Source organism: Mastigoproctus giganteus, chromosome 11, assembly GCF_048544385.1.
Source record: "Mastigoproctus giganteus isolate SK-2022 chromosome 11, ASM4854438v1, whole genome shotgun sequence".
Lineage (NCBI taxonomy): Eukaryota > Metazoa > Arthropoda > Arachnida > Uropygi > Thelyphonidae > Mastigoproctus > Mastigoproctus giganteus.
This window is the reverse complement of record NC_143585.1, coordinates 29,709,159-29,721,826: the sequence shown is the minus strand read 5'-3', so window position 1 is coordinate 29,721,826 and position 12,668 is coordinate 29,709,159. Positions and strand designations below refer to the sequence as shown.

Here is a 12,668-nt window from a genome sequence, read left to right as displayed (position 1 = left end):
CAGAGAGAAGGCTAGTTAAAGTAATAGTACCTCAATCCCCCCTCGAATTGCTCTAATAGTTCATGAGGTATGAAAAAGAGAATAAGATAGTTAAAAGTAAAAAGTGAAGGAAAAGTGTTTATATGATTGTACATTGGATATTACCGGGAACGTAACTTCCCGATCCTATAAGAAAGGGATCCTGGTATAGTAAGAAGAGCCGGTAAAAGATGGTAATATATATCGAATATTGGAATACTGGAATGGCTAATTCCTAATATAAAATTCTAAATGCCAAATAGGCAAATTTCGTAGTGAAAAAGTTAGGGTTATAGGGAGTAGGATATACCATAGTGCAAACACAAGGTTACTACAGCATTAAATATACATTACCTTACCCTGTTGAAGCGCAGACAAGAAAGACCGTAAGTCAAAGCACATGTGGTATATACACATAGGTGAAGACAGCGCCACCTCTGATGTGTCAAGCAGTTACAAAAATGAAATTACTAGATAAATGGATAGGAAACGTCCTCTATAGTGGTGAAAGCAGAACCAATTAAGTTCTCGGTGGTAGAAGAGGAAAGCAATTAATTCCTACTGTAGCAACACATATAGGTACGACTTTTTCAATGAGTGTAAGCTATATATGTCGTGTTACTACTGCAGTACCTATTATGTACATGTATACACATAGGCTATGTAGAAACTGTTACACGTAACCGATACCGATGTAATAAACCAAATTCCAAGATTCCGATAATTATAGATCCTAAAATAAAGATTACTATGCATATATATCCAAAAATAAACCAGAGTTAAGGCTGGCTAACAGCTGCTATGGTTTCCAAAAGGTTTATGTTATCGTGGTATTTTTAATGGCTATAGCCATGGCTGTATACATATTCTTCATAATAAAATTATGCGGGGGAAACCTTTACCTATTAATTTTTTTTTGAGGTCGATAATATCACTAGTATTGTTGCAAATTTTTATCCTTCTGATAGATTGTGCAACTATAATGTTTTTATGGATACGTATAGAGATATCGGTAAACCAACTGGTTAGGTCTATAGATTTGAACTTAAATTCGCTGCGTTTGTCATATACCTTAGTATATAAATAATTATTATTTATATGTATGTCTATATCCAGATAGGCAGCTTTATTACTACTGTTCTTGTTAGTAACCTCTAGAACCAATTCCTGTGGGTAATATACCCATCTTACGGATACTTATGGACTTCTTTAGGTCCTAGTTATACAGGCAGATGACAACAGAAACTGATAGCTCTGCCAGCCATGGGTTTGGTATTTTAGCATTAGCATTAGCATTAGCAGAGGCATATGATGCAAGAAAGCAAACTTATTCAGCATCAGCCAAAAAAAAAAAAAAAACCCACTCCCATTTCACCCCTCCGTTCGTTCGAAATACCTGTCCAGTTGAGCTTTAAATTTGTTTAGGCTATCAACTTCAACAACAAGTGATGGAAGTCGGTTCCACCAACCAACCACCCGCTGGCCAAAGGCAAATTTCCGCACATCTATCCGACATCCGTCCTTCCTCAATTTGAATTTATGCCCTCTGAGGTGATTATTCTGAGAAAGATGAAGAATCCCATTGGCATTGAGCATGCTCAAACCATTCAAAGCCTTATACACCTCTATCAGATCACCTCGCCGGTGCCTAGTCTCCAAACTCTGTAATTTGCAAAACTTAAGCCTTTCTTCGTAAGAGCAACCCTTTGTTCCATTTACTAATCTTGTTGCCCTTCTCTGTACCCGTTCCAGCAGCTCTACATCCTTCTTGAAATGAGGCCTCCAGACCTGTATACAGTACTCAAGATTACCTTACCATTGCCTTATACAAGGGAATAATCACCTCCTTATCCCTGCTAGAAAAATTCCTCTTTATCATTGACAAGACACCATGAGCTACTCTTGCAGCTCATCTGCACTGCTCAGAGAACTTCATATCTGCCTGCACAATTACCCCCAGGTCCTTTTCATTCTCCACCACTGTCAGTGTAGTACCGCAGAGTTGATACGTTGCTCTGGGGTTACTGTTTCCCATATGCAGCACTTTACATTTGTCGATGTTAAACCTCATTTGCCACCTCTCAGCCCATCTGTTCAACCTTTCCAGATCCTGTTGCAGCAGCATAGCGTCAGTATTGTCCTTAACGACCCTGCCAACCTTTGTATCATCTGCAAACTTGGACATTAAACTTGATATCCCATCATCAATATCATTCATAAACACCGAAAACAACAACGGACCCAACACTGAACCTTGAGGAACTCCACTAATAACATTAGTCCACGTTGAGCAGTGTCCATTGATTACCACTCTCTGTCTTCTGCCACTCAACCATCCCCTTATCCATAGCAGCAATTTGCCTCCAATGCCACACTGTTCCAATTTGTGCAGCAGTCTTCCATGTGCAACAGTATCAAAAGCCTTTCTAAGATCCAAATATATAATATCAAAGTTATTCCCTGCATCCAGTTCTTTTGTGACTACATCATAGTATCCAATCAAATTGGTCAGGCAAGACCTGCCCTTAACAAAACCATGCTGCGTCTGAGCTATAACTGAATTCTTGTCTAGATGATCCTGCAGTGCTTCTTTAACCAGTGCCTCCATTAATTTACCTGGAACAGAAGTTAAACTAACAGGTCTATAATTACTTGTGTCAGCCTTTGATCCTCCTTTGTGAATTGGGGTTACATTTGCACATCTCCAGTCTATGGGTACCTCCCCTGAGTCCAAAGAAGCTCTCATAATTATGGCTAGGGGTTTGCATACTTCCTTTGCTGCCTCCTTTAATATAACTGGATAGATCCCATCCACCCCAGGTGCCTTTTTTATGTTTATCCTCAACAATCTCTCCTCCACTTTCCTCTCAGTTATTACAAAATCATCCAGCTCACTGCCAATGTTTACTTTACCTGCATCATTCTCCTTCCTGAATAACTCCTCATGCGTGAATGTAGATGCAAAATACTCGTTTAGATTGTTAGCCACCTGAGCAGGATCCTCAACTGTTGAACCATCAATATCCAGTGGACCAATCTGATTCATCCCTTTCCTTTTCGAGTTCAAGTATGTAAAGAACTCTTTTCTGTTTTTCTTTGCATCCTTTGCCAAGGATTTTTCATAGTCTGCCTTTGCCTGCCTAATCTCCTTTGTGACTTGGTTACAGACCAACTTATATCTATCATAGGCTTCCATGTCACCCATTAATTTGTATGTATCCCATGCATTTTTCTTCTCTGCCACATGTCTCATTAGTTCATCTGACAACCATTTAGGCCTAAACCTTGAACAATATTTCTTAGTTGGTATGTAAAGCCTGGTAGCCTCCAAGATTAGTTCCTTGAATGCTTCCCATTTTGAGTTTGCTGTTGGTAACATCATCAGTTGGTCCCACTGTATAGAATTTAAATACTGTCTCAGACCATCATAGTCGCCTTTACGAAAACAAAAACCCTTCCCTTTACCTCTGATGGTAGTTACCTCCTTGAGTAAATCCCACTTCAACACACTGTGATCACTGCCACCTAGTGGTTCATTTATCTGCAGGTTCTTAATGCATGAAGAATCACTACTGATAATCAGATCAAGAGTATTGCTCCCTCTTGTTGCCTCACGAACATGCTGATGTAGAAAACAATCATCCAATAAATCCACAAAAGCCTTGCTAGTGTGCGAGTGACCAACCCACAAATTCCAGTCAATATCTGGGAAATTAAAGTCCCCCATTATAAGACTCTCTGATTTACTGGCCCACTCTATTTCCTTGTACAATATCTTATTATACTCATCAGAGTCATTAGGCCTATAGCACACTCCTACTCTCAATTTTGATTTCCCTATGCTTATGTCACACCAAACTGACTCGACACTGCCCTGTCCATCGATGTCGACTGGCTTCACTTCCTTGGACTTTATGTGTTTCTTAATTAATAGCATAACCCCTCCTCCCCTCCTGTCCTGTCTATCCTTTCTATACACATTGTATTCCCCAAATTCCAGTTCCGCATTACTTATATCTGTGTGACACCACGTCTCTGATATCCCAACAATATCTGCCTTTGATGTTTTGAGCAATACCTCAAATTCATCAAATTTATTTACCAAACTCCTAGCATTGGTGTACACGCAGGTATACATGCACCTGTTTCTATTCTTAGCTACCCTAACACAACCCATGTGTTTACTTGTACCGCAATGACTATCAGCAGTCTCTGAAATATCCCGCATCTTGTTTTTCAGACTTCTGCTCATTTCAATAGAAGCAGATTTTGTAGGGGTTTAGCCCTCGACAAAGTCCCTTGCAAAGTATCTTTTCCCACGGACGGCTATTTATATATAATTTTTATTGAGTTTAATATTTATGTTTAACCATTGTTGCCTAGGGTCCGGTTAGTTCATGGATTGCTTTGTTTTTAAACGACAGGAAGGCCTCTACATTTTAACATTATTTCATTACTATATATATATATATATATATACACACAGGTTGATTCACTACCAGTGCGACAAACTTGCAGGAGGTGTAGGGGGCACAAAGACGAATTGGAATCACATAGCATTGCAGGTCAGAAATGCCTTTGTCATGCAGTAGAGGATGTTGAATGGGAGGTCGCATGAACAGCGATCCCGCTGGAAGTCAGCATTTGTAAACCGTTTCTGTTGAAGAAACCAAGTAGCAAAAGTCTTCCGGAGTGGATAAGACGCAGGCTCTGATGATTGGACAGTTGCAGATGATATGAACTCATTTGGTTTGTTGACAGTATCCTCCATACAGTGGATTGAGAAATACCCAATCGTTGGCCTATCGCTCGAGTACTCGTACTCGGATTGCCTTTTGCAAGACGTAGGACATTCTCCTCATTGTCTAGCATTCTCGTTGTTCGCTCTCGATTCATGGTACCTCTCGAGAAACAACCAGTCTCACGTAACCTTATGTGCACATGTGCGAAAATCGTATGATGAGGAGCACGCCTGTGCGGGAAACGTTCCTGGTACAAGCGCAGAGCGGCATGCCCATTACAGTCCGCAGCTCCATATGTGAGGTGCATGTCGGCCAGTTCAACGTTTGAATACTCGTCCATCCTACTACCTCGGGAACTGGTTCGCAAATGCTGACTTCCAGTGGGATCGCTGTTCACGCGACCTCCCGTTCAACGTCCTCTACCGCATGACGAAGGCATTTCGGACCCTGTAATGCTAAGTGATTCCGATTCGTCTTTGTGCCCCCTACACCTCCTGCAAGTTTGCTGCACTGGTAGTGAATCACCCTGTATATGTGTGTGTGTGTGTGTGTGTATATATATATATATATATATATATATATATATATAGACAAAAAGGTAATTTTCAGTGTATTTGGTGGGGGATTTGAGCTATCAGAATAACCATGGAAGAATTGAGAAAACCTGTATGCTAAAAAACAAATTACCTGAAATAAAATTGCATAAAACTGCTTAAAATGCAATTTTATTTCAGGTAATTTGTTTTTTAGCATACAGGTTTTCTCAATTCTTCCATGGTTATTGCACCTGATAGCTCAACTCCCCTACGAAATACACTGATAATTACCTTTTTGCCTGTTTTTTTCTATGTTTACCGTAGTACCCCAGATCCATAACCCTGTCTTATATATATTTTTATATATTTTAATTTCTCATTCCTGTTTACTAAGGCTTTCAGTAATTTCATTGCATCTTTATCATTTTATATATATATATATATATATATATAAGCATGTAAGATAGATAAGTCAGATAAAGTTTGCAAAGGACTGGAAGGGTAAGGATAGTAGAAAAAAGAAGTAATGTAGATTTTAAAAAGGCAAAAGAATGTTAATATCCTATGATGAAAGTTATGATGAATTAAGAAAATTACGGGCTGAACTGCAAAGCCAATTTGGAGGTGAAGGAACTGTAAAATAAAAAAGTAAAATAAAATAAAAGGTGGTAGAGCTGTCATCAGATATGGGTGGGCAAATTTAGTTATAAGTAAATAAGTTGAATACAGGGATGGCAAAAATGCAAAATCTGATGTCAGCAGAAGTAAATATTGATACATGGTCAGGTAATTCATCAGGGGACTACACTGGACCATGTATTAGGAACTGTGTTTCTATACTTGTCCATAACAGTAGAAGGAATGTGAAATAAAGCCAAAAAGAAAAAAATTAGCACATTCTTTTACAGTATGGACAAGGCAGTCCCAACACAGTGTCAATGATATGAAAATTATTAAGGTAAAAATAAGGATAAGGCTAAAAAAATATAATTAAATGTTTTCAGAGTGTAAAAAAGGTTTTGAAATATATGTAGATTTTTGAGTAAATATGTAAAAATATTTTTTAGTGTTGGAATTTTGTGGAGATTAGAATAATTTAAAAAAAATAATAACAAGCAATAAATAGTTAAAAGTACCATGGTATAGGGAGAGGTATTAAATTGAGAATGGGGAAGGGATAAAGGCGTAGTTAAATAAAGACTTAAATAGCAATAGAATGATGATAGTTGGAGCATTTATACAATATTAGTCACTAATGTAGTTATGCTTTAGATACATTCAACTACTCTACTAAATATGTGCGCTTTATTTTCCTGCTGTCTTCTTTCTGACATGTTTTACTTGAAAACTCCAGATCGTTCCCTTTCTTATTATACTTTCAGTTCGTTTCTATACCTGTTTTGACTTACATATTTTTTTTGCCTGCTTTTTCCCTGCAGTACAAGCATCTGATATTCATCTCCTTTTTATACGAACTCTTTACAAAGCTTTACAACCCTAGCTAGCTCAGTATGTTTTAATAACTTTTTCTATACTTTTTATCTTTCAACTTTCTATTTCTACCTTACTTCCCATTCGTAGAGCTATTAGTGCAATACGAGGGTGATATGAACATTTCAACTATCATCATTCTATTGCTATTTAAGTCTTTATTTAACTATGCCTTTATCCCTTCCCCATTTTCAATTTAATACCTCTCCCTATACCATGGTACTTTTAACTATTTATTGCTTGTTATTATTTTTTAAAATTATTCTAATCTCCACAAAATTCCAACACTAAAATATTTTTACATATTTACTCAAAAATCTACATATATTTCAAAACCTTTTTTCCACTCTGAAAACATTTAATTATATTTTTTTAGCCTTATTCTTATTTTTACCTTAATAATTTTCATATCATTGACACTGCATTGGGACTACCTTGTCCATACTGTAAAAGAATGTGCTAATTTTTTTCTTTTTGGCTTTATTTCACATTTCTTCTACTGTTATGGACAAGTACAGAAACACAGTTCCTGATACATGGTCCAGTGTATGTATCGATATTTACTTCTGCTGACATCAGATTTTGCATTTTTGCCATCCCTGTATTTGACTTACTTACTTATAACTAAATTTGCTCACCCATATCTGATGACAGCTCTACCACCTTTTATTTTATTTTACTTTTTAATTTATTTTGTTTAATTATTTGGTATTAATATTTTTTAGTTTACAGTTCCTTCACCCCCAAATTGGCTTTGCAGTTCAGCCCGTAATTTTCTTAATTCATCATAACTTTTAGGATATTAACATTCTTTTGCCTTTTTAAAATCTACATTACTTCTTTTTTCTACTATCCTTATGTTTCTAGTCCTTGGCACTTTGTGTAATTCTCACCTCCATCTATGCAAACTTTATCTGACTTATCTATTCTTACATGCTTATATACTTTTGCATCCTTTACTGCTGCTTTGCTCGTTTTGGTGCATTTGTCATACCTTGCTTATTCATTTTTTATTTTATTTTTATTTTTCCATCAACTGTCACTTTGACTTTAAATTACATTTAATATATATATATACACTAAATTTGGCTATAGAGGCCATGTGTGTGTGTGTGTGTGTGTGTGTGTGTGTGTGTACACAAGGCCTCTGTAGCCAAATGATCAGGAACAGGAGTGCAATAGCACACTCTCTTTGAGTACACCAGGGTTCAAGGCCTTGAGTACGGCTGATCAGCCAACCGTACTAGACCTGCATGGTAGATTATGGTCCAATTCCCTTCAATGAGTTCTTGAGGCTCCATCCTGCAAATTTACTTTTTACACACACACACACACACACACACACACACACACACACACACACACACACACACACACACACACACACACACACACACACACACGTAGATGTTGTCTGTTACATGTTAACAATGTTTTGGATTTTCACCAAGGCAATTAAGGTCATCAGATATCAGTATACTATGTCTGTATATTCTATGGTCAGTTTGCCTGTACAAGGCTTCTATTTTTGGCTAGGCCTTGTACAGGTGTTTGCCTGTGCAAGGCCTATCCAAAAACTCCAAGTGTGAGAGTTTTATGAAAATTCTACCCTAGATCAACAAACCTGGCCACGGTGAAAATAAAGCTCATAAAAATTCCTCCTGTTGAGATGGTATTCAAACCTAGACAGTGATATATCATGCTATGGTGTGAGTGGTACAGATGCATCAGGGTCCTTGGCTCAGAGGGGCATCTTTTTTATATGGTGTGGAAGAACACCAGGCATAACCACTGTGCTAACCATAAAGGCTTGTTACACGCTCTATAAAAACCCAAAGCAGCTGTACAAGCCGAAGGATACTGTGATGCATATCTATCAGAAATGGGAACAACTGCATTTTAATATGGCACTGTTGAAGGTCTCTTCAAGCATGCCTTATTTAATTTTTGGATTATTAAATAAACTATTTTCCTTCTGTGTCTCTTTATGACAAATACAATGGTCCTATTATTTATTTTTGGCAGAATGTTCAAAAAGAAGGACAAGATCCCCATTTAAGAGAAAAATAATGACTGTTGATTGTGAGAAATTTCTCTTCTCCATCTGACAGCCATACCTGTGAGAAAAATTAACTAATTTACAAAGATACTAAATAAAGTATCTTTGTAAATTAGTTAATCTTAAATAAAATTAAGATAAATTAAAAACTGCACAATTAAATAGCATGTACTGGAAGATAAAAGTATGATTTATATCATCTAATAAAATATAAATCAACATTTGGTCAATATAAAACTTACTTGAAATTTCTTTCTTTGCTGAAAAAAAAAAAAAATAAATAAATGTGATCACTATGTTCTGCCTTTTTTTTTTCCAAATATTAAATATAAATATGCATATTGCATATACAATGTACATACACGCACTGTATATGCATAAAATACAATATTAATATTTATCCGTTTTACATGTACAGGGTGATTCACTACCAGTGTGACAAACTTGCAGGAGGTGTAGGGGGCACAAAGATGAATCGGAATCACATATCATTGCAGGGTCCAGAATGCCTTCATCATGTGGTAGAGGACGTTGAATGGGAGGTAGCGTGAACAGCCATCCCGCTGGAAGTCAGCATTTGCGAACCATTTCTGTTGAAGAAACCAAGTAGCAAAAGTCCTCCAGAGTGGATAATCCGCAGGCTCCAATCATTGGACGCATTGCAGATGATATGAACTCACTTGGTTTGTTGATGTATCCTCCATACAGTGGATTGGGAAATACCCAATTGTTGGCCTATCGCTCGAGTACTCGTACTCGGATTGCCTTCTGCAAGACGTAGGACATTCTCCTCATTGTCTGGCGTCCTCGTTGTTCGCTATCGATTCATGGTACCTCTCGTGAAACAACCAGTCGCGTGTAACCTTCTGTGCACCACTCATGCGAAAATCATATGATGAGGAGCACACCTGTGTGGGAAATGTTCCTGGTACAAGCACAGAGCGGCGCGCCTGTTACAGTCCGCAGCTCCATATGCAAGGTGCATGTCGGCCAGTTCAACGTTTCAATACTCGTCCATCCTACTGCCTCGGAAACCGGTTCGCAAATGCTGACTTCCGGTGGGATCGCTGTTCATCACGCGACCTCCCGTTCAACGTCCTCTACTGCATGACGAAGGCATTTCGGACCCTGCAAGGATATGTGATTCCGATTTGTCTTTGTGCCCCCTACAAGTTTGTCGCACTGGTAGTGAATCACCCTGTATATAAATCTGCAGGCCAGATATAAATCTAATTCCAGGGTAACACAATTAAACATTAAGAAATCATTAATTAATAAATATATATACTATATTAGCATTAGCATTAGTAGAGGCATATGATGCAAGAAAGCAAGCTTATTCAGCATCAGCCAAAAAAAAAAAAAAAAACCCTCTCCCATTTCACCCCTCCGTTCGTTCGAAATACCTGTCCAGTTGAGCTTTAAATTTGTTTAGGCTATCAACTTCAACAACAAGTGATGGAAGTCGGTTCCACCAACCAACCACCCGCTGGCCAAAGGCAAATTTCCGCACATCTATCCGACATCCGTCCTTCCTCAATTTGAATTGATGCCCTCTGAGGTGATTATTCTGAGAAAGATGAAGAATCCCATTGGCATTGAGCATGCTCAAACCATTCAAAGCCTTATACACCTCTATCAGATCACCTCGCCGGTGCCTAGTCTCCAGACTCTGTAATTTGCAAAACTTAAGCCTTTCTTCGTAAGAGCAACCCTTTGTTCCATTTACTAATCTTGTTGCCCTTCTCTGTACCCGTTCCAGAAGCTCTACATCCTTCTTGAAATGAGGCCTCCAGACCTGTATACAGTACTCAAGATGTGGCCTAACCATTGCCTTATACAAGGGAATAATCACCTCCTTATCCCTGCTAGAAAAATTCCTGTATATCATTGACAAGACACCATGAGCTACTCTTGCAGCTCGTCTGCACTGCTCAGAGAACTTCATATCTGCCTGCACAATTACCCCCAGGTCCTTTTCATTCTCCACCACTGTCAGTGTAGTACCGCAGAGTTGATACATTGCTCTGGGGTTACTGTTACCCATATGTAGTACTTTACATTTGTCAATGTTAAACTTCATTTGCCACCTCTCAGCCCATCTGTTCAACCTTTCCAGATCCTGTTGCAGCAGCATAGCGTCAGTAGTGTCCTTAACGACCCTGCCAACCTTTGTATCATCTGCAAACTTAGACATTAAACTTGATATCCCATCATCAATATCATTCATAAACACCGAAAACAACAATGGACCCAACACTGAACCTTGAGGAACTCCACTAATAACATTAGTCCACGTTGAGCAGTGTCCATTGATTACCACTCTCTGTCTTCTGCCACTCAACCATCCCCTTATCCATAGCAGCAATTTGCCTCCAATGCCACACTGCTCCAATTTGTGCAGCAGTCTTCCATGTGCAACAGTATCAAAAGCCTTTCTAAGATCCAAATATATAATATCAAAGTTATTCCCTGCATCCAGTTCTTTTGTGACTACATCATAGTATCCAATCAAATTGGTCAGGCAAGACCTGCCCTTAACAAAACCATGCTGCGTCTGAGCTATAACTGAATTCTTGTCTAGATGATCCTGCAGTGCTTCTTTAACCAGTGCCTCCATTAATTTACCTGGAACAGAAGTTAAACTAACAGGTCTATAATTACTTGTGTCAGCCTTTGATCCTCCTTTGTGAATTGGGGTTACATTTGCACATCTCCAGTCTATGGGTACCTCCCCTGAGTCCAAAGAAGCTCTCATAATTATGGCTAGGGGTTTGCATACTTCCTTTGCTGCCTCCTTTAATATAACTGGATAGATCCCATCCACCCCAGGTGCCTTTTTTATGTTTATCCTCAACAAACTCTCCTCCACTTTCCTCTCAGTTATTACAAAATCATCCAGCTCACTGCCAATGTTCACTTCACCTACATCATTCTCCCTCCTGAACAACTCCTCATGCGTGAATGTAGATGCAAAATACTCGTTTAGATTGTTAGCCACCTGAGCAGGATCCTCAACTGTTGAACCATCAATATCCAGTGGACCAATCTGATTCATCCCTTTCCTTCTCGAGTTCAAGTATGTAAAGAACTCCTTTCTGTTTTTCTTTGCATCCTTTGCCAAGGATTTTTCGTAGTCTGCCTTTGCCTGCCTAATCGCCTTTGTGACTTCGTTACAGACCAACTTATATCTATCATAGGCTTCCATGTCACCCATTAATTTGTATGTATCCCATGCATTTTTCTTTTCTGCCACATGTCTCATTAGTCCATCTGACAACCATTTAGGCCTAAACCTTGAACAATATTTCTTAGTTGGTATGTAAAGCCTGGTAGCCACCAAGATTAGTTCCTTGAATGCTTCCCATTTTGAGTTTGCTGTTGGTAACATCATCAGTTGGTCCCACTGTATAGAATTTAAATACTGTCTCAGACCATCATAGTCGCCTTTACGAAAACAAAAACCCTTCCCTTTACCTCTGATGGTAGTTACCTCCTTGAGTAAATCCCACTTCAACACACTGTGATCACTGCCACCTAGTGGTTCATTTATCTGCAGGTTCTTAATGCATGAAGAATCACTACTGATAATCAGATCAAGAGTATTGCTCCCTCTTGTTGCCTCACGAACATGCTGATGTAGAAAACAATCATCCAATAAATCCACAAAAGCCTTGCTAGTGTGCGAGTGACCAACCCACAAATTCCAGTCAATATCTGGGAAATTAAAATCCCCCATTATAAGACTCTCTGATTTACTGGCCCACTCTATTTCCCTGTACAATATATTATTATACTCATCAGAGTCATTAGGCCTATAGC

At 38.5% G+C, this 12,668-nt stretch overlaps 1 protein-coding gene across 1 annotated transcript in view; it reads right to left on the bottom strand.

The window, feature by feature from the left end:
• Positions 1 to 12,668, bottom strand: part of Oseg4 (intraflagellar transport protein Oseg4) — a 270,266-nt gene that overhangs the window by 121,155 nt on the left and 136,443 nt on the right. The window contains exon 15 of the mRNA XM_090385309.1: positions 9,089 to 9,106. Within this exon, the coding sequence (XP_090241435.1) occupies positions 9,089 to 9,106 (18 nt within the window). The remainder of the gene's footprint in view (positions 1 to 9,088; positions 9,107 to 12,668) is intronic.